At 45.8% G+C, this 20,811-nt stretch overlaps 1 protein-coding gene across 1 annotated transcript in view; it reads right to left on the bottom strand.

Annotated features, from left to right (window-relative positions):
* hadh (hydroxyacyl-CoA dehydrogenase) overlaps positions 1-20,571 on the bottom strand; it is a 44,689-nt gene extending 24,118 nt beyond the window's left edge. The window contains exon 1 of the mRNA XM_078532425.1: positions 20,285-20,571. Coding sequence (XP_078388551.1) covers positions 20,285-20,395 — 111 coding nt within the window. The 5' untranslated portion in view covers positions 20,396-20,571. The remainder of the gene's footprint in view (positions 1-20,284) is intronic.
* Between the last annotated feature and the right edge of the window lie 240 nt (positions 20,572-20,811).

The raw sequence follows: 20,811 nt of genomic DNA, 5'->3' as shown, positions 1-20,811 counted from the left end.
AGTCAAACACGAGAAGTTGTTATGGATAACTTCAATTTTGCAGGGGCTGGTTGCAAACTGTATATTTCTTTTAAAAGGTGCGACAGAAATGAATAGAGGGTTGGATTTTGGCTACCAAGGCAGGTAGCTCAAGTTGAGAAATGTGCCAACTTGCCAGACCTGCCTCAGTAAAAAGTGCCAATACCTGCAATTTTTGCGCGATGGTGGGGGTGGCAATGTGGGATGGAGTCATGCCTGTTGACCCCTGAAGCAGAAGTTAGGCAGCCATGGGGGCGGATGAGTTCTGAGACAGGCTTATTAGGAGGCCCACCTCGAATCTCTGTGACTTCATCCCAGTTGTTATACAAGCTGTTAGGCCCTCTAGACCTCACCCCGCACTCCCCCAGCTCTCCATGGCCTTCATACCCTCCATGCCAACTCAACACCAATTCATGTCTCCATTCGCTTCCCATACCAACTCAATGCCAACTCATGTCCCCCATGGCTCCTCATTCTCTCCATCCAACCTCAATGTCTCCACCCAACACCCATGGCCCCTCATACCCACCAGGCCACCTCCATAGCAACCCATTATCCACCGGGAGCCATGTGGAGATGAAAAAAAACTTCTACACAGTTGATAGTGAAAAAACTCCCATTCATAAAATCCATTCAAAGCTTTTAAATCTCAAATGGTTAATCTCTTATAAAGACAAGCTTCTATTCAGATCCCACATCAAAGACAGCTAATCCTTTGATAATCAAACTGTGAACTCAGCCCTCCTGCTGAGATAATTGTAGCTTTTGAAACTCAGCCATGCATTCACAATGACATAACAACAGCCCTTGGAGAAATGTCAACAAAGAACTCCATTGAAACTGCACATCCAAATGCTGATTATTTTTTCTAACCTGCACCAGATGGCCTGCAAATCTGAGCAGTCCAGCAGAGGGTTTTTATAAACTCTCACTGATAGTTGCAGCCTTTTGTTTTTAAAGTTTAAAGGGCAGGGCATTGAAAAAACTTCAGATCAAAATAGTTGTACAGACCTTATCCACCCTTCAAGGGCAATTATGTCTACTACATCAATTCATGACTACCACACTGCAGCTTAAACTCTTACAACAGCTAAAATGGGTTCGGTTTGAACTCAGCACCGAGTTCAAACGGCCCCATTGAGCTCAGGGGCAGAATTTTTAGCTTAGCGGGTGGGTGTGTGCCCTACCTACTCAAGCGTTAAAAAAAGCATGTTGACGTTGGCCGAGTGTGCCGACGTAGACTCACGGTCTCACGGCATTTCAATAGACAGGCGCGCGATGGAGACGGAGGCACGCCCACCATTAATTAAGTGGCCAGTTAAAGCCCTTGAGACACCAACTGTCTTCAACTTTACATAGCCCGTGCGATTTTTAGGCCGTTGCAATGGGCAAAACGGACAGGCCACAATGTGCAAAACCTCATCCACGGGCGGGATAAGAGGGGCCAGTGGCCTTGTCAAAGTGATTAGTGAGGAGTGCAGGATATCACTTGCTGCTGGTTGCTTCTGTGAACAGGACATCTTCACTTCGCTTCAGAGCTGCATTCAGATATTTTAGAGGCTTCAATTCAGGGTTCAACTGTTGTTTTCCAGGCCCCCAGAGGATTTACACCGTGGGGCCTTCCAGGTATCAGACAGCCTTCCCCTACCCTGGTAATGGGGATTGTCTCCGCTGGAGGCACCTCCACTGAGGAGGAAGAGAGGGCCAGAAGGGGTGGGGGGGGAGGCCAGGTGTCTCCCTATTCAGCTTCCAGGGGAGTGACCTGTGGGAGGAGAGGTGCAGGCAAAAGGGGCGCAGGGCCAACAGAAAGTCCAGGGTGGAAGGGGCTGCAGAAGGCGTCAATGTCCTGTTGCCAGGGTTTACAGGCACTGATGCAGATACCTCAATATGTCTGAGATGCAATGCAGACAGAGGTCCGTCTCTCACGGGAGACAGTGACCTCCGTTTGTCAGATGATTGGGCCTGAGATCAGCTCCGACTGTGTGAGTGGACACCCCATACCACTGGCGCTGAAGATCAAGGTGACCCTCGACTTCTATGCCTCCGGCTCTTTCCAGGGGTCAGTGAGGGATCCACAGTTGTGTCAAACTGATGACAGACATTCTGTTCAGGCACGCATTGACTTTCATTCATTACCGTACAGGCGAGGCCAGCCAGGCAGAGCGAGCCAGAAGCTTCGCAGTGATTGCTGGGTTCCCCCGTGTCCAGGGTGCCATCGACTGCACACATGTGGCCATCAAGGGTAAGCCGGGTGCCTTCGTCAACAGGAAGGGCTTCCACTCCATGAACGTGCAGATGGTGTGTGATCACAGGATGCAGATTCTGCAAGTGTGTTCAAGGTACCCTGGCAGCTCCCATGACGCTTACATCCTCAGGCGCCCCCAAACACCGAGGCTCTTCCGTGCTCCAGCCCCACTAGATGGATGGCTGCTGGGTGACAAGGGCTATCCCCTCAAAAGGTGGCTCATGACGCCTCTCCGCCATCCAAGAACAGAGGCCAAGCAGCAGTACAACAGGGGCCATGCCTCCACAAGGGTGGTGGTAGAGAAAGCCATCTCAAGATGTTCTTCCGATGCCTGAACCGTTCAGGGGGCGCACTCCAGTACCCACCAGGTCGTGTGTCACTGATAACGGTTGCATGCTGCACTCTGCACAATCTGGCGCTGGCAAGGGGGGATGCAGTGGAGAAAGAAGATCTTGACACAGCTGCACAGGCAACAGATGACGAGTCCAGTAGTGAGTCCGAGGACGAGCACAGTGAGGAGAACACTGAGGGCATAAACGCAGGCCTGGGTAACCTACAGGGAGGCAGGGACACCCGGGACGCTTTGATCCAACGGTCCTTCAGCTAGACTACTAAATAAGAACCTCCACCACCACGTCAGGGCTGCAGGTTCTATACTCGACCCTGAATGGACCAGTTCCTTGGTCAACAACATAAACTATGTGCCTTTGCAATAAAGTTTCAGGAGCCACACGTCCATCATAACATCATGGCCTACCCTGCACCTAGATAACAAATGAAGCATACAGAGGCCAGTTGCACAAAATAACATATCATTTCCTTGTGAATGTTAAAAGTCACAGAAATTAACACGAACTGGTGTTTTCCATCAGGCCATTAAAAATTGAAGAAAAATGAGGGAACCAAATATCACCTGTGATAAGCCCGTGCTGTACTTAAGGTGCTTTAAGTTTTCGCCTGTGGGTGCTATGTCGAGGTGCTCCCCTCTCGCTGGCACCAGCAATGGAGGCAGCCTGCTCACTCTGCTCTCTTGTTGGCCTTGATGACCTTGGCAGGCGTCCTCTGGCTGTGGAGCCTGTGCTGGCCCCGTCTGGGAAGGAGTGGCCAGTGCCATGGCTGGCATCTCCCCAGTCGTCACAGCCTCATCGGATGCCACAGTCACTGGCAGAGGGGTGGAGGAGCTGCTACCATCATCCGGAGCACCCTGAGAGGAGCCTGCAGAGATGACAGGCAGCTCGTGCGCCAACATCAGGTCGCTTTCGACCTCCCTGCTCACCATTGATGGATGGGCACCTAGCTGAGATACTGGGTGCCCAATCCATCTCCCACACTGACACTAACCAGCTGAGGCCATTGCTGCTGAGAGGGCTTGCAGGTCCGAGCGGGTCCCCAGGAACCTCTCTGGAGTCCCTGGAGGAGCCTCTCCATGGGAGCCGCCACTCTCTCCATGTAAGAGGCATTGCGCTCAGCCATGAGGGTCAATGCAGTGCTTATGCTCCACATGGACTCCTCCACAACGGACACCCTGGCACGTATTCCATGTGTCTCCATCAGATCCTCCCGTTCACCCTTCTGGATGTCCAGCATCTGCTGCTTCAGGGACAACTCCAGAGGCCCATTATCAGCCATCGAATGAGCATTGTCCTAGTCCCCAGCAAGCCTCCTATTGCCGGCGGCCTGGGCACTCTCTGCCTCCGCCTGCACCTCAAGTGAGCGTGAAGTGCCCTCACCAATGTGCACCAATAGACTACACAGTGATGTTATGCCCACCAAGGTGCTGGTAACTGCGCTGGTGCCTGCTTGACAGATAGAGTGTGACGCAGGTATGTGGTGAGCATGGTGGTCCTCAGGGGTCAGGGGTAGGCCTTCAGGCTCCTCATAACGAACTGCCGGTAAGCCTAACAGGGAGAAGAAGGACATATCATTAGGTTAAGTCATGAAACTGTCACTGTGCATGCCTGGCATCCTGATGAGACAGAGATTTACATGATGGTGCCCTCATCTTTCGATTATCAATGGGGATTCCAGGTTCGAGGCTCACATTAATATAGAGACTACACTGAAATGGTAGCAATAGCCGACATTCTCACCTCAGTGCATTGCACTCTTCCCTTCCTCTGGCACCCCAGCCTCACTGCGGCCCCTTGACCGAGGTGCATGGCGCCTGTCCAGCTCCAGGGCCTCCTGCTTGTATTGCAAAAGGATGAGGAGGTATGGGGGTCCCCCGCCAGTCCGTGACCTCTCAGCATTGTTATGGGATGTTTTCTCCTGAAAGGAAAGAGCAGCATTGATTAGTCTACTTTCTACCTGCAACGCCATTACAGCTTGGCCAATCCCACCCGAAGAGCACCTCACAGGGCTCAGAACATTCATGACCCTGGAGCCGCAAGGCACTCAGTCCAAGTGACCAGGGCTTATCCCCTTGGCCAGCTCCTGCCTCATTGACATCTGGCACTCACACTCTAATACCTCTGAGGTCCTGTTTGGGGGGGGGGGGGCAGCTCTCAAAGTTCTGCTGTTCTGCAAAATGACCCATGCCAACACGGTACTCACCCTTCCCGATCACAGGAGATCATTGAATCGCTTCCAGCACTGGACCCATGTGCGCCTCACCACGTTGTGGCTGCTGACCCTGGATGCCACCTCCTCCCAGGCCTTTTTGGTGAGGTAGGGAGGCTTCCTCCTCCCGTCCCTGGGGACAAGGGTTTCTCTCCTCGCTGGAGAGCTGCGAGGCACTTGTCTGAAAAACACAGGGCCGACTGCCCCACCAGCCTGCCCTCCCGCCTTCTGTGTTCACCCGCTACGGTCTCCATTGGCAACACTTCCGCATCCTTCGGTGGCAGCCTTCCAGGGGCTGCTGAGGCCGCAATTGAATTGGCCGCCGGGTCGTCATTGGACCCGGCAGACATCATGCCCCCGCCCACCCCTTCGCGCACATTCCAGGCCACGTATCACACTGGGCGGGCCTTAATTGATCCGCCCGCATAAAATTGCGGACCGCTGCCGATCACGGGCAGTGGTTAGATTTCCGACCATCCCCGCCCACCAATCCCACACAGCGAGGGTAAAATTCTGTCCCTGGTTTCCCTCCTGTGTGATTCCTTTCCCCTATTGGCAAAACTTGGGATCTGTTGAAAATGAGAGCAGCAGTTCTGCATTTGGGTCCCACTCACCATTTTTAAAGGGCTTCCCGACTCCACAAAAATCCAGCCAATTATCTCAGAGACTATATTGGAGTGCTACACACAAACAAGTGTGTTATTGGAATAGCCAAAGATACTGGAACAGAGTAGAGTTGGAAAATACCATGACAACAGAACATAAAGAACAGACTTACATTTAGATAGCACATTTTACAACTTCAAGATGTCTCAAAGTACTTTGTGGCCAATTAAGTACTTTTCAAAGTATAGTTACTGCTGTAATGTAGGAAACTAACATCGCAAAGTGGTGGAGTTTAATGCAAGGTTTATGATGAAAACATGAATGAATATAACTGAAACATTCATGTAGAAATGTAGGTTTTAAGATGAGGGTTGAGCTAAAAATAGATCAATGTTAAGAGGGTAAAAATGTGGAAGGGAAATTGATCGTGTGGTGATGCGCAGAGAAAACAAACCGAATTGCAGAATACAATTCAAAATGTCAATAAAATCCCTAAATCCAATTTAATAACAAAGAGTTTGATAAATTCAGTCAACTTGAAGAACCGACCTTCGCCATGGGTCCTTATTCGGTGCTGTTTTTCCAGTTGTACGTTTTTTGGGTGGGGTTATGCCAGCTTCTTAATTCGGGCAGGAATAGAAATATAATAAAGTGCGGAATAAAACAATAAATGGGAGTTGTCCCTATAGTATTAAGCTACAGGTAGGCTGCTGGACCATATACTCCGTTATCAACTAAGATAAAAGCAAAAAACTGCGGATGCTGGAAATCCAAAACAAAAACAAAAATAAAAATACCTGGAAAAACTCCGCAGGTCTGACAGCATCTGCGGAGAGGAAGACAGTTGACGTTTCAAGTCCGTATGACTCTTCAACAGAACTAAGGAGAAATAGAAGATTCTATTTATTTCTTATTTATTTCTCTTCTATTTTTCCTTAGTTCTGTTGAAGAGTCATACGGACTCAAAACGTTAACTGTGTTCCTCTCCGCAGATGCTGTCAGACCTGCTGAGTTTTTCCAGGTATTTTTATTTTTGTTTTGTACTCCATTATCAATATCATTTTCCAAAGTAATAACAAAGCATTAATCTATAAATCTGAATTAAATTGTTAATCTTAAAGGTTAGAACTATTTCAAATTAGTGCACTTTTTTCCTAGTCTTTATAAGTGATAGAGGGAGAAACCTTGAAGATTTTTTTCCTCAAGGAAGCATTTAAATGTGAACTTCCCAAGCAGTTTTGGTAAACGTGAAGAGAAATAATAAAGAGTTTTCAAGGAAAACCAAACTAGCAATAATATGGAGCTGGCGTTGGAAAATTGGGCCACATGTTCTCCTCCTGAGCCATTCTAAGATTCTATATTTTCCAACTAGTCGGACAAAATAACGTTCACCAGTTTAAACCGATTTGAGGCTCTGTCAATATACCGAGTATTAAATTGAGGAGGGAAAAAAGAACATTCGCTCTGAAAATTACTTTTTTTATTAAGCTTTCCTCCAGTAGGTTTATTGTGGCAATTTACCAAAAAAAAAGCAATCTTTATTAATTGCACTGTTTAAAACACTTTTTAAAAATATAAATAAAGGTTACACACCTTTTTATGAAGGTATTTTCTTCCATTGTTACATTTACCCACTTACTATTCCGAATCTCAGAACTCTTATCAATGTCATTCTGAGGGGGTGCAGAGGAGATTCACCAGGATGTTGCCTGGGATGAAACATTTAAGTTATGAAGAGAGGTTGGATAGACTTGGGTTGTTTTCGTTGGAGCAGAGAAGACTGAGGGGCGACCTGATTGAGGTGTACAAGATTATGAGGGGCATGGACAGGTGGATAGGGAGCAGCTGTTCCCCTTAGTTGAAGGGTCAGTCACAAGGGGGCATAAGTTCAAGATGAGGGGCAGGAGGTTTAGGGGGGATGTGAGGAAAAACATTTTTACCCAGAGGGTGGTGACGGTCTGGAATGCACTGCCTGGGAGTGTGGTGGAGGCGGGTTGCCTCACATCCTTTAAAAAGTACCTGGATGAGCACTTGGCACGTCATAACATTCAAGGCTATGGGCCAGGTGCTGGTAAATGGGATTAGGTAGGTAGGTCAGGTGTTTCTCACGTGTCGGTGCAGACTCGATGGGCCGAAGGGCCTCTTCTTCACTGTGATTCTGAAACAAGCTGCACTTTAGACAGACCAGGGGCAGAACCCCTCGATTTTATTTTAACTCCATCCCTATGAAATTTGACTGGTGTCTCTTGTATCAATGTTTGAAATATACATTAAATATGGACAATACTATGGGTACAGAGCTTCAAAGTAAGAAAAATACAGTGGTGGTAGATTCCTCGGGCAGAATAATACAGAGGAAGGGGACAGCACGCAACATCCCTCCCCCTCCCCGGAAACCACATCAGTGTGAAGCCAACCGGCTCCACACTGACCAGCCCTGCAGCAATAAAGCCCTGCAGGGTTCACTAACGTGAGCCAAGTGGGACTGGGGTGGAGGTCCTGCTCCATCAGACCCAGCAGCGCCAGGAAGGTGTCAGTGGCCACTGCCGGGACAGCAGCTGGAAAGAGGAGCCCAAGGCCTAGGATCCCAGAACAGGTGAAGTTCAGCGTCTTGCGCCGGGAGGATTTGGGAGCATTAGGGAGAGGGGCAGTGCGAGGGAGAGAGTGGGTTTAAGAGAGACAGCGGGTAGCAAGGAAGGGGGGGCGGTTTCAGTCTAAGGTGGGGGGCCACCCCGCTAATAGCAAAGGGCATGCTCAGTCATTTTCTCACCAAGAGTGACCAGCACATGGCGTAGCTCAGCACCCATGACTGTGCCATTGCCTTCCTTATCAAAGACACGCAGACCCTCAACAAAGTCCTCAAAGGGTCCTGGTCCCTTGTTTTTTGCAATGTCCTGAAGAGCAACTCCCTCCTTCCTTCCCGTCCTTTAACCATTTGAGGTTAAATATCAGGCATCCTGCTGCCCACGCCAAGCCTATCATGGCAAGGGTAGCGTATTATTAGGGTCAATAGACTTGATAACAAGCCTAATTGACTCTTAATTGGTCATTTTAATATGGCGGGTGGGCTGTCGATTTCAGTGCCCACCCACCTACCGTATTATGGGGATGAGCTCAGGGGTGGGTGTGAAGGTGGTGGGATGAGCGCCCACCCCATGTTACAACAAAAGAGTCTGATGTGGGATCAGCATGGCCATCTGCAGAACTGGCAGTTCATCTTGTCATTGTTGGAAAAATACAGTAAAACATTAATAAAGCAAAATTTATCTTATCACCGTTGTTGATTTCAGTTATTACTGAAAAAGCTACTAATTAGCTTCACACTATTTTGTGCCAAAACGGTAAAGAAAAACAAATTTTAAAAAGTAGAAAAAACAGAAAAGTACAAAATAAGGTTACAGAGGTTAATGAGCTTGTCTGATATTATTTCAAATTCTATGTTTACTTCTGGTCATCTCTTTATGTGCATTGGAAAGGGTGCAAATAAAAGCAAATAGAAAGATCTGAGGTGCAGATAGGATATTTATGATGAAAGATAAAAGAAGTTTATACTCTAGAGTCTGGTAAAGTCCACATAATGAAGTTCAAGGCTGAGGTGAATTCAGACGAAAACTTTTAAAGTCAGTCTGACCAGCTGGGAAAATGTCAAATTCAACAAGGGTAAATTGTAAACAGATTTTTAAAATCTTTGCTGACAGGAATACAATTATTTGGAATTATCTATCAGGTGACAAGAGATCTTAGAGGAGTTGAAAATGCAATTGGGTGCTCAGCTGAGTGAGTTGAAATGCTCGAGGGTCAGGGATAAAGAGGCAAATGAATGGCCTTTTCTCATCCTTGACTTCGGCGATATTGCAGTTGGTGCCATTGTTATTCTACACAGATATTCCACTATCACCTTGGTATCAGAACATTATGAATTCAAGTTCCACTCCAGGATTTTCATACATAACCTATGCTGAAACTTTAAAGTAGTACCTAGGCAGTGCTGTGCTATTTGAGATTACATCTATTAGTGGAGAGGTGAGACATTAAACAGCAGCCAAATGCCAAATCCTTAGAAACGCTGACACTATTCTGAAGTTCCCCAGTGGTAGGACCAATCATTCCTCCCTGAGCCAATGCTACCAGAAAGCAAACTGACAGAAGTGATAAGGTGCAAGTGCAAAGTTTGCTTTTTTCCCCCTTTAACATCCAGCTAGCGCCCCAACATTGTGAAATAAAGATCAAAATATGGTGAAATAAAGACAAAACACAAAAACATTCAAAAATGTAAACAGAGTGGTGATAAGATTAAAGCGCAAACTGGTCACAGTTTTTTTTTAAAAACTAGAATTCTGCGCACTGTGCGGCAGCAGAATTGAATAATACAAAGAAAAAAAATCACAAGCTTGATTAATATTTTATGCACCCAAAAGTAAACACTGTAGATTGCACTCTGGTCAGCTTTCCAGAGAAGACAACGTTTTTATTTCTAGTTAATTAAACAAAACACTTGATAACTGGGGATCAATACAGTCTTGCAATTAAACTTGACTCAAAAATCATCAAACCCAACTTTTGCAGTACACTAAAGCAATGATCTTTAAAAAAATTAGAGTAAAGGCTACAGGAGGCATTGAAGTCTCACACAGCAGCACTTAAATCTCCAGTGCCATCCACCCACACAAATTCTATTAAATTAACTAAGTAAATAGTTACTTGTAGAACCACAGATTCTACTTTCGCTATGGCTAATAGAACATGTTTTATCTTCACTTGAACATAAGCTTTGTGGGTTTTTTAAATGAATTAGGGCACTGATGCCATGAATATTTAGGCACTGAGGTATTGAAATTTACATTACGGAATAGCCAAACGAACGGAATGGATTAACTATTCCATTACTGTGAAAGGCAGAGGGCTATCAGGTGAATGCATCTGGTATTTGTCTGCTAGTATCTGCTCATCTAACATATATCCCTCAATCAACATCACAAGCAGAAAATACTGAAAATACTCAGCAACTCTGGCAGCATCTATGGAGAGAGAAACTGAGTTTACATTTCAAGTTAAGGACCTTTCATCAAGCTCTGATGAAAGGTCACAAATCTGAAATGTTAACTCTAAAGAGGGAACAAACATCTCTCATTCTCTGTCTCCCTTGCTCTAAAAACATGCCCTCCATATTTTCAGACCTCTGTACACGTAGACTGTCCCCGTGATGTCACCCGTGCTCGGTCCAGCTCACCAACTTGCTATATTCTCTGCCTGCTGCGCAATAATCTGTTGCCTACAACTTTTGCAGAGTTAATGGCAAAAGCCTTCCTCCTTGACTCTCAAATGATGTGCCCAGCCTGTCATTCCATACCATAATTATAGGTACAAGTGTCTTAAAACTGGCAACCTCGAGGCCAAGTCCGTGATGGATTTCGGATCTTGCCGGTTTTTGGCTTGGGCAGTTTGAGTTCAGGGTCACTCAGACCTCTCGGAGCATGGGAAAAGACAGGTACGTGAAGCCAATAGCTAGTCAGTGTGCCACTGCGCCAACGCAGCACCTCACCCGACAAGCTGGTAAGTTATTTTGCTTATCTAAAATAATAATAATAAAAAATTATGCACGACAGCTTGAAAAATATGTCCAGTTTTCAGACATCGCCGGTTTTCGGATTTGAGACACTACCTACACCATAAATTTTTGTTTTCTTGTGCTCTTATAATGATCTCCGTTTTCCTCATTATTCTCATTACCTAAATTTGATCACTAATTGGTTTGATTTGAATCACCCTTCCTCATCTTCAAACACTTCTTGCTATCCTGTGTTTAAATTATTTCATTGCATTGACCATTTTATATGAGTCTATCCAGATAAATACATTTTCTCAATTTCCTTATCGATCCCTGTAAGGTTAATTTTGAGTGGTCTACTTATGTGATTGCCAATGTCTTTGTCTTGTTAGTATGCATGTTCAAGTCATATTTCAAACTGATCTGATTTGCAATTTCAAATAAATTGTAAATTTATTTTGCATCTACAATCAGTTCTCCATTAGGTCTCCCATAAGTTGTTTGGTCAGTTTTCTGACAATTTTGGGCCCAACTTTTAAAGATACCCGGACACTTTCAGAGAATGGATTCAGGCTGTGTGTATAAGACTGAGCACTAATGCATCCACTTGTCCTTCTTCAGATCTTTATCCATTTTATCTTTATACCCTTTATCAGCTCTTAATGGCTGCTTACTCTTCCTAGTAAAGATTGGTAATGATTCTCTCATCAATTCCAACGTTTTGCAGATGTCGGGAAACTTTTGTCTTTCACATTGACAAACAATTATATCAGTTCATAGGTACTTCTCTCTCCAAAGCTTGCTCAAACTGAACAGTTCTTCACAGGTTATTTTCCTGCTTGCAATATTAGATTTCTAAATTTCGGAACCATTAGCAAAGCTATTCCTGTCTGTTTATTTTTGAATAAAAATGCCTTCCTTTTGTTTTTGATTTCCCTTATGTGTCTTTTTTTCCCCAAAACAAGTGACTGCGTCCCTGGGCTCTGAAGGTAGCAAAACTAACTGTCATTTTCAAAAATAAATTAAATTAGGCCATTTGACCCTCAATAAGATGCTATGCATGCACACTCAGAAACCTGGTACATTTGTGGTGGTTATATCAAATGGTGAGTTATGAGATGAGTGCCCTAAAATTTCTGCCATACAACAAGGTCTCACTTGGTGTGTGTTTTATTTGGAGGTGTTGAGTAAATTTGAGCAACTACACACCAGGGATGGGAGGAAAGGGAGAAAGAGGGTGAAAAATTTTGAGGGATATGAGAAAGACTGGAAAATATCAAAAGCTGGTCAAACTTGGTGTAATCTTCATGTGTCCAAATCAACTAACTCAGCAGCATACCAACCATCAGCAACTCAGGTTACAAACTCTCTCTCCCTTTACTCCCCTTTCATTATCCAGCCAGATCTCTACCTCACTCCCTTCCCTTCCAGCCTGCTCGTGCTGCTCTTCCTCCTCTACTTTGCACACTCCCACTCCACTAACCTTTACTGGGTTCTCCCCTCCAATGGCATTGGCACCTCTTCTATTCCAATGAACAAGTACGCTTCCACCCTGCCTAGTTTCTACTTCTCATGAGCCCACTCTTTCCAGCTATTATCTCTCCTTCTCTATTCCTTATTCCGCCTCTCCTCTGTCCCAATTCTTTGTGCTGGGTTCCGCATCCCCCAGCTCCAGTAATTCTGACATTATATCAGATTATTGGTTGTATTAAGCGGAGAGTGGGCTAGAACCACAATCTGAGGACAATAAAGAAACAGAACAACAGCAAAACAAATAAGTACCAAAACTAGGCACAAGAAAGATTGAGATGGAAGAAGAAAGCAGAAATTAAAAAAGGGGGAGAAAGCAAAAATCAATAAAAAGCTAACATATTCCAACAAAAGAGGTTAAATTCCAGTTTTCAGATTTCTAACCTTTACATAAACAAGTATGTGCAATCACTCAGGAAAGCACATTACCAAACATTAAATAAATACTTCTGAGTTTACAATTTAAATATTAATTGAATTGCAAACTTTGAGCTTAAGGGACAACTCAAATCCTTACAAAAAGAAATTGGTTATTCCAACAGCATGATTTTTGAAAATATTCATTCATGGATGGGGGAGTCGCTAAATCAGAATTTATTGCCCATCCCTAATTGCCCTCCAGAATGTGGTGGTGAGCCACCTTCTTGAACCACTGCAGTTTGTGTGATGCAAATACATCCACAGGGAGGTAGTTCCAGAGTTTTGACCCAGCGACATTGAAGGAACGGCCATATAGTTCCAAGTCAGGGTGGTGTGTGACTCGGAGGGGAACTTGAAGGTGGTGGTGTTGCCATGTGTCTACTGCCCTTGTTCTTCTAGGTGGTTGTGGTCACAGTTTTGAAAGGTGCAGTTGAAGAATTTGTAAATTGTTTCATCTGAACTCATACACAGCTACATAGAATAACTATATGGTTATGATTCACTGCTTTTTGTTACTCTTTAGTTTAACCGTAATATTTTGGGAGTTGCAAAAAAAAAAATGAACTTTTGAGGCCATCAAGTAGCACTTTCTTTTAAAAAAGTTTAAAAAATTAACATTGAAGTGTCAGTTTGGCTTAGTTGGTAGCAGTCTTCTTAGAGTCCAAGGGTTGTGGGCTTAAGCCCCACTCCAGAGATTTGAGCATAAACTAAACTGACTGACACTTAGTGGTGAAATAAGGAAGTGCTGAATGAGTAGGGGTGCCGTCTTGCAGATGAGGCCTATCAGTCTGTTTAGGTTTTTGCAAAGGGACTCTTGACCATATTCAGAGAACAGGGGAGTTCTTTCAATCTTATGGCCAAAATTAACTGGGAATTTAATCGCCTGATATCTTGCTGTGTGCAGGTATGGTACCCTATCAGTTATGGTACTGGACTTGGAACCAAGAGGTTACCACTTTAAAATACAGAATCTTTACAGCGCAGAAGGAGGCCATTCAGCCCATCGAGTCTGCATTGGCATTCCAGCTAATCCCACTTCCCTGCCTTATCCCCATAACCTTGCACATTCTTTTTTTTCAGATAGTAATCCAATTCCCTTTTGAATACCTTGATCAAACCTACCTCCACCACCCTTTCAAGAAGTTTGTTCCTGACTCCAACCACCCTCTGGGTGAAAAACTTTTCCTCACATCACTTCTACTCCTTTTGCCAATTATTTTGAATCTGTACCCTCTAGTTCTCGATGCTCTCTTGAGTGGGAACACTTTCTCACTATTTGCCTTGTCCGTACCCCTCAGGATCTTGAATACCTCTATCAAGTCTTCTCTCGGCCTTCTTTTCTCCAAGGAAGACAGTCCCAACCTATCCAATCTATCTTCATAGCTACAGTTGTTTATCCCTGGAATCATTCTTGTGAATCTCCTCTGAGCTCTCTTCAATGCCTTCACATCCTTCCTCAAATAAGGCACCCAGAACTGGAAGCAGTGTTCCAGCTGAGGCCTAACTAGTGTCTGTAGTTGCTGGCACCATCCTTGCATCCCTTTTTGAACAAGGGTGTAAAATTCTCAATTCTCTCATCCTCTGGCTCCTCCCCTGTGTCTAAGGAAGACTGGAGGATTATCACCAGTGCCTCTGAAATTTCCACTCGGGAATCCTTGAATGTGTCATCACCTCCAAAATCTGTTCCCATCTGTCCCAGGACTCCAATTTGAATCCCTCCAATCAGGTTTTTGCCCCATTTAGGTACAGAAACAGCTCTTATCAAAGTCACAAATCACATCCTGTGTGACTGTGACAAAGATAAATTATCACTCTTTGCCCTTTTCAATCTGTATGCAGCATTTAACAAGATTGTCCACACCCTCCTCCCTCAACACCTCTCCACTGTCATCCAGCTGGGTGGGATTGTTCTCACATGATTCCATTCTTATCTATCTAATTGTAGCCAGGAGTCACTTGCAATGGTTTCTCTTCCTGCTCCTGCACCATTACCACTGGCGTCCCCCAAGGATTGATCCTTGGCACCTTCCTAGTTTTCATCAACATGCTGCCCCTTGGTGACATTACCCGAAAACACAGCATTAGTTTTCACACTGACATCATCCAGCTCCACCTCATCACAACCTCTTTCGACTCATCCACTTTGCTAAATTATCAGGCTGCTTGTCCAATAACCAGTGCTGAATGAACAGAAATTGCTTCCAATTAAATATTTGGAAGGATGAAGCCACTGCCTTCGGTCCCCAGAGCTATTTACTCCCTCCCTGTCCTTGGCAACTGTCTGAAATCAGACTGTTTATAACCTCGGTGTTATACTTGATTTAGAGGTGAGTAACTGATCATATATCCACGCCATCTCTACAACCGCCTATTTCCAACTCCGTAACATCGCCCGGCTCCACCCCTGCCTCACCTCAATCATGTCTTTGTTACCTCCAGACTTGATATTCTAATACACTCCTGGCTAGTCTTCCATATCCTACCCTCTGTAAACTTGAGGTAATCAAAAAGCTCTGCCAATCATGTCCTTATTCACAAAAAGTCCCGTTCACCCCCATTTGCTGAACTACATTGGCGCCCAGTCAAAAAATGTCCTGATTTGTAAATTCTCATCCTTGTCTTCAAATCCCTTCACAACATTCCCCTCCTCCTATCTCTGTAATCTCTTCCAGTCTTACAACCCTCCAAGATATCTGCAATCCTCTTAATTCTGGCCCTTTGGGCATTGCCAATTTTAATATCTCCACCACTGGTGGTCCTGCCTTCAGCTATTAACCCTGTCACCAGGTATCCTCTTACAAAATAACACACAGCTAAGCTATGTCTCCTCCGCACAAATGCACAGTAGGTCACTCTTAGCCCTTTTCATACTGGGGATTTATTGCACCTCGTCACACAGTAACAGGCAGCCCTGCAAAATTCCCTGGGCATTTATGAATGCTGCCCACTCGTTTCTAGCTTCAAAGTTAGTTCTTCAATAGTCTGTCATGGGTATGTTCTGTGATTCAACATGGAAATAGGTGAAATGGGCTGAACCTTTCACTGTGTAGGTGACCAATCGCTCGTGGAAAAACAAAATGGTAGAAAATAACCTGATGTCACCACTGCTTCCATTTCCTATACCAACTTTTAAGCTCATCGCTGAGGTTCTCTTTATTTATATAGAAAATAAACCAAGCTGAACATTCACTTTGTGGTGTGGAACAGAATTAATTATCCTATAAAAAGAATTTCAACTTTCTGATGACTCTGGAAAGACAGGGGCATTCAGGAATGCTAACATCTGAGTTGTCTATTTGCCAAATCTAAGCAGTAATGATCAGGAAAGATGAGACATAGTTAAAATTACCTTACTGTCAGCATTCTGCACTGATCCACTCATCATATATAGAACAAGATAAAAATTCGGAAAATTACAGAAATTGTGCAATGTGCCGGTCACTGGGAAAGAGCAGATTGGGGGGTGTTAGGACTGTTGTTTCTCAGCTTTCAAATGGGCTAGATAATGTGGAGAACAACAAGCTGTTTAACCCCATCACTGAACATCAAGCCATTGTTTCCAGGCTGTCACTGACCTCATCTCCTCTGGAGATCTTCCTTCCACAGTTTCCAACCTGATAGTCGCCCAACCTCGGACGGCCCGCTTCTACCTCCTACCCAAAATCCACAAACAGGACTGTCCCAGCAGACCGATCGTATCAGCCTGTTCCTGCCCCACGGAACTCATTTCTCGCTATCTTGACTCAATTCTCTCTCCCCTTGTCCAGTCCTCTCTCACCTACATCTGTGATTCCTCTGACACCCTACATCATATCAACAATTTCCAGTTCCCTGGCCCCAACCACCTCCTCTTCACCATGGACGTCCAACCCCTCTACAACTCCATTCCCCACCGGGATGGTCTGGTGGCTCTCCGCTTCTTCCTCATACAGAGGCCTGAACAATCCCCATCCACCACTACTCTCCTCCGTCCAGGTGAACTGGCTGCACACTGAACAATTTCTCCTTTAACTCCTCTCACTTCCTCCAAATAAAAGGTGTGGCTATGGGTACCCGCCTGGGCCCCAGCTATGCCTGTCTTTTTATGGGGTATGTGGAACATTCCTTGTTCCAGTCCTACTCCAGCCCCCTCCCACAACTCTTTCTCCGGTACATCGATGATTACTTCGGTGCTGCTTCATGCTCTCGTCAGGACCTGGAAAAATTTATTAATTTTGCTTCCCATTTCCACCCCTCCATCATTTTCACATGGTCCATCTCTGACACTTCCCTTCCTTTCCTTGACCTCTCTGTCTCAATTTCTGGTGATAGACTGTCCACCAATATCCATTACAAGCTACCGACTCCCACAGCTACCTTGACTACACCCCACTTCCTGTAAGGACTCCATCCCATTCTCTCAGTTCCTTCGCCTCCGTCGCATCTGTTCTGATGATGCCACTTTCAAAAACAGTTCCTCTGACATGTCCTCCTTCTTCCTTAACCGAGGTTTTCCACCCACGGTAGTTGACAGGGCCCTCAACCGTGTCCGGCCCATCTCTCGCGCATCCGCCCTCACACTTTCTCCTCCCTCCCAGAAACATGATAGGGTCCACCTTGTCCTCACTTATCACCCCACCAGCCTCCGCATTAAAAGGATCATCCTCCGCCATTTCCGCCAACTCCAGCATGATGCCACCACCAAACACATCTTCCCTTCACCCCCCCCGGCGGCATTTCGTAGAGATCATTCCCTCCGTGACACCCTGGTCCACTCCTCCATCACCCCCTACACCTCAACCCCCTCCCACGGCACCTTCCCATGTAACCACAGAAGATGCAACACCTGCCCCTTCACTTCCCCTCTCCTCACCGTCCAAGGGCCCAAACACTCATTTCAAGTGAAGCAGCATTTCACTTGCACTTCCCTCAACTTAGTCTACTGCATTCGTCGCTCCCAATGCGGTTTCCTCTACATAGGAGAGACCAAACGCAGACTGGGTGACCGCTTTGCAGAACACCTTCAGTCTGTCCGCAAGCATTACCTGGACCTCCCTGTCACTTGCCATTTCAACACTCCACCCTGCTCTCATGCCCACATGTCTGTCCTTGGCTTGCTGCATTGTTCCAGTGAAGCTCAACGCAAACTGGAGGAACAGCACCTCATCTTCCGACTAGGCACTTTACAGCCTTCTGGAATGAATATTGAGTTCAATAACTTTAGATCATGAACTCTCTCCTCCATCCCCACCCACTTTCCGATTTTCCCCCTCCTTTTTGTTTTTTCCAATAATTTATATAGACTTTTCTTTTCCCACCTATTTCCATTATTTTTAGATGTATTTCCATCCATTGTTTTATCTCTACCTTTTAGCCCTTTTCGATTCCTTCACCCCACCCCACCCCACCCCCACTAGGGCTATCTGTACCTTGCTTGCCCTGCTTTCTACCCTTAATTAGCACATTCCTTTAGATAATATCACCACCTTCAACACCTCTTTGTCCTTTTGTCTGTGACATCTTTTGGTTATCTCCACCTATCACTGGCCCTCTACCTAGCTCTTCTTGTCCCAACACACCCCCCCTTAAACCAGCTTATATTTCACCCCTTCTCTATTTATAATTAGTTCTGTTGAAGAGTCATGCGGACTCAAAATGTCAACTGTGCTCCTCTCCACTGATGCTGCCAGACCTGCTGAGTTTTTCCAGGTATTTTTGTTTTTGTTTTGGATTTCCAGCATCCGCAGTTCTTTGCTTTTAAGCTGTTTAACCTTGCCCAGAACAGTACAACCAGAGGAGACCAGACGTGTTTGAAGGGAGTAAATTCAAAACTAATCAGTAGAAACTGTGACTTCAATGTTAACACGGTTGGGAGGAGTTAAACCCTAAAAAACACCAAATGTGACCCTAATCCAACACATAAATCCCAGCAAAGCCATCTGAGAAACTAAACCAATGTATCTGGTAATGCGAAAGTTGAATCACAGTTGAAACCCAATTAGTTCTCTTGAATCCTGCCACCTCCACCCAGTCTGGTCTGCATGTGAATCCAGTCCTTTGCCAACATGATTGATCAATGGATGGAAAATATATGCTGTCTGTTACATTGCAAGAACAAATAATTTTTTGTAAAATAATCGACTGCAGTATTTGCTATCAAAAGCTCTCCAAAGTTGGCTATGAAGTACTTTAGAAATGAAGGCTGCTCGACACCATCCAGCATAAAGCAGTCCGCTTAATCGGCACCATAATGAATGATCAGTGAAGCAAAGCAGAGAAGAATTGAGGCTACAGGGTTGTGGTTTTTGAGGTGAATAATGAAGATATCTTGGACAAGTCACACTGCTGATGAAGAGATGCTAGTAAAATTTGAGACCAAAAGAACTCTGCTGACCAAAATCAGGAAGAGACAGTTGGAATTTCTTGGGCACGTAATAGGAAATTATGATGTAGAAAGTCTGATGCTGATGGGAAAGATCGATGGTAAAAGAGATCCAGGTAGTCAAAGAACAATCTTTCTAAAAAGCCATGCAAGCTGCATGAATGTACCACCAATGAAGATGATCCACGCCTCCAGAGCTAGATTATCATGGAGATCCAGAGCATGATACCTGAAGAGAGAGGGGAGAGATATCCGACAGTTTATACGTCCATTCCCGCACCAGCAGCGGTGCAACCTGGCCGTAGTGTGTACCATCGCCAAGACTTCTTCGACAGCACCTCCACTACCTAGAAGGCCAAGGGCAGCAGGCGTATTGGAAAAGCTACACCCCAAGTTGCCAACCATCCCACCTTGGGTCATATAATGCCGATCCTGCACCGCCGCTGGGTTGAAAGCCTGCCGAGCAGCACCTTCACCACATGGGCTTCAGCGGTTCAGGAAGATGGTGGCTGCAATGACCACCATCTTCTCTGACAGGGGGCAATCAGAGATGGGGCAATAAATGGCAGCCATGCCAGTCAAAGATCTTGGGAATGCAAGTTCTGCCCTGGGTTCAAGAAGCTGCGATATTAGATATTCTCAAAAAGGAATTGCAAAGATTTGTAGAGAATCTAAGGCGAAAGACAGTGAGCCAGAGGGATGCATCTCCGCCAGTTGTTGTTGTAATTGTGGGGGGGGCGGGGGGGGGGGCGCCTCCATTCGAACGTTACCCCAGATGCCGTTGACATTCAAATTTCAAACCCGGCCCCGGCCCCCAGCTGGCTCGCGCAGCCGCACCAGCAAAGGGGGGAGGGAGGGGGCCACGTCCGCGTGCTGACCTTTCACCCAGGACTCTAGTCACCGAAGGGGAGGGGGGAGGCGATTCGACGCTCCCTCCGCCACCCCCGCCATCACCTCACTCACTTGCTAAGTGACCGACGCTCAAACCCGATTTTACCTGAGCAATACCAGCGCCCATGAGGCCGCCACCGATCACCGTGACGTGCTTGATGGCCAAACTCTTGGCGGACGACATGGATCGCAGGAACTGGTGGGTGACAAATGCCATGATCGCCCAGCTCTTAAGTCCACTTTACTCCCTCGGCTGTTAGTATCAGGGAGGAGCACACCTGCCCTGTCAATCATCAAATGGCTGGGGGGTGAAGGGCAGCTCCCAATTAATAAGTCATGGTAAAGGGACGGGGCTCCCCGTGTAGTTAATCCTATGGGGCGGAGCTTGCCCCTATCAATCATTTTAAAGGGGGGGAGCTTCCAGCCCCGGCAGTGATATTATGGGGCGGAGCTTCCAGCCCTGTCAATCAAATGTCCGGGGTGGTGCTCTCTACGCTGTCAATCATTATCCGGGGCGGAGACCTTCGCGTCATTTTAAGCAGTGGAGCTCTGCGCTGTCAATTATTTTAAGGGGCGGAGCTCTTCGCATTGTCAATCATTTTAAGGGGCGGAGCTCTCGCACTGTCAATCATT

The sequence above is a fragment of the Cetorhinus maximus genome, chromosome 1 (genome assembly GCF_964194155.1).
Source record: "Cetorhinus maximus chromosome 1, sCetMax3.hap1.1, whole genome shotgun sequence".
Lineage (NCBI taxonomy): Eukaryota > Metazoa > Chordata > Chondrichthyes > Lamniformes > Cetorhinidae > Cetorhinus > Cetorhinus maximus.
Note: the sequence above shows the minus strand (reverse complement) of the source record. Positions and strands in the feature narration are given on the sequence as shown.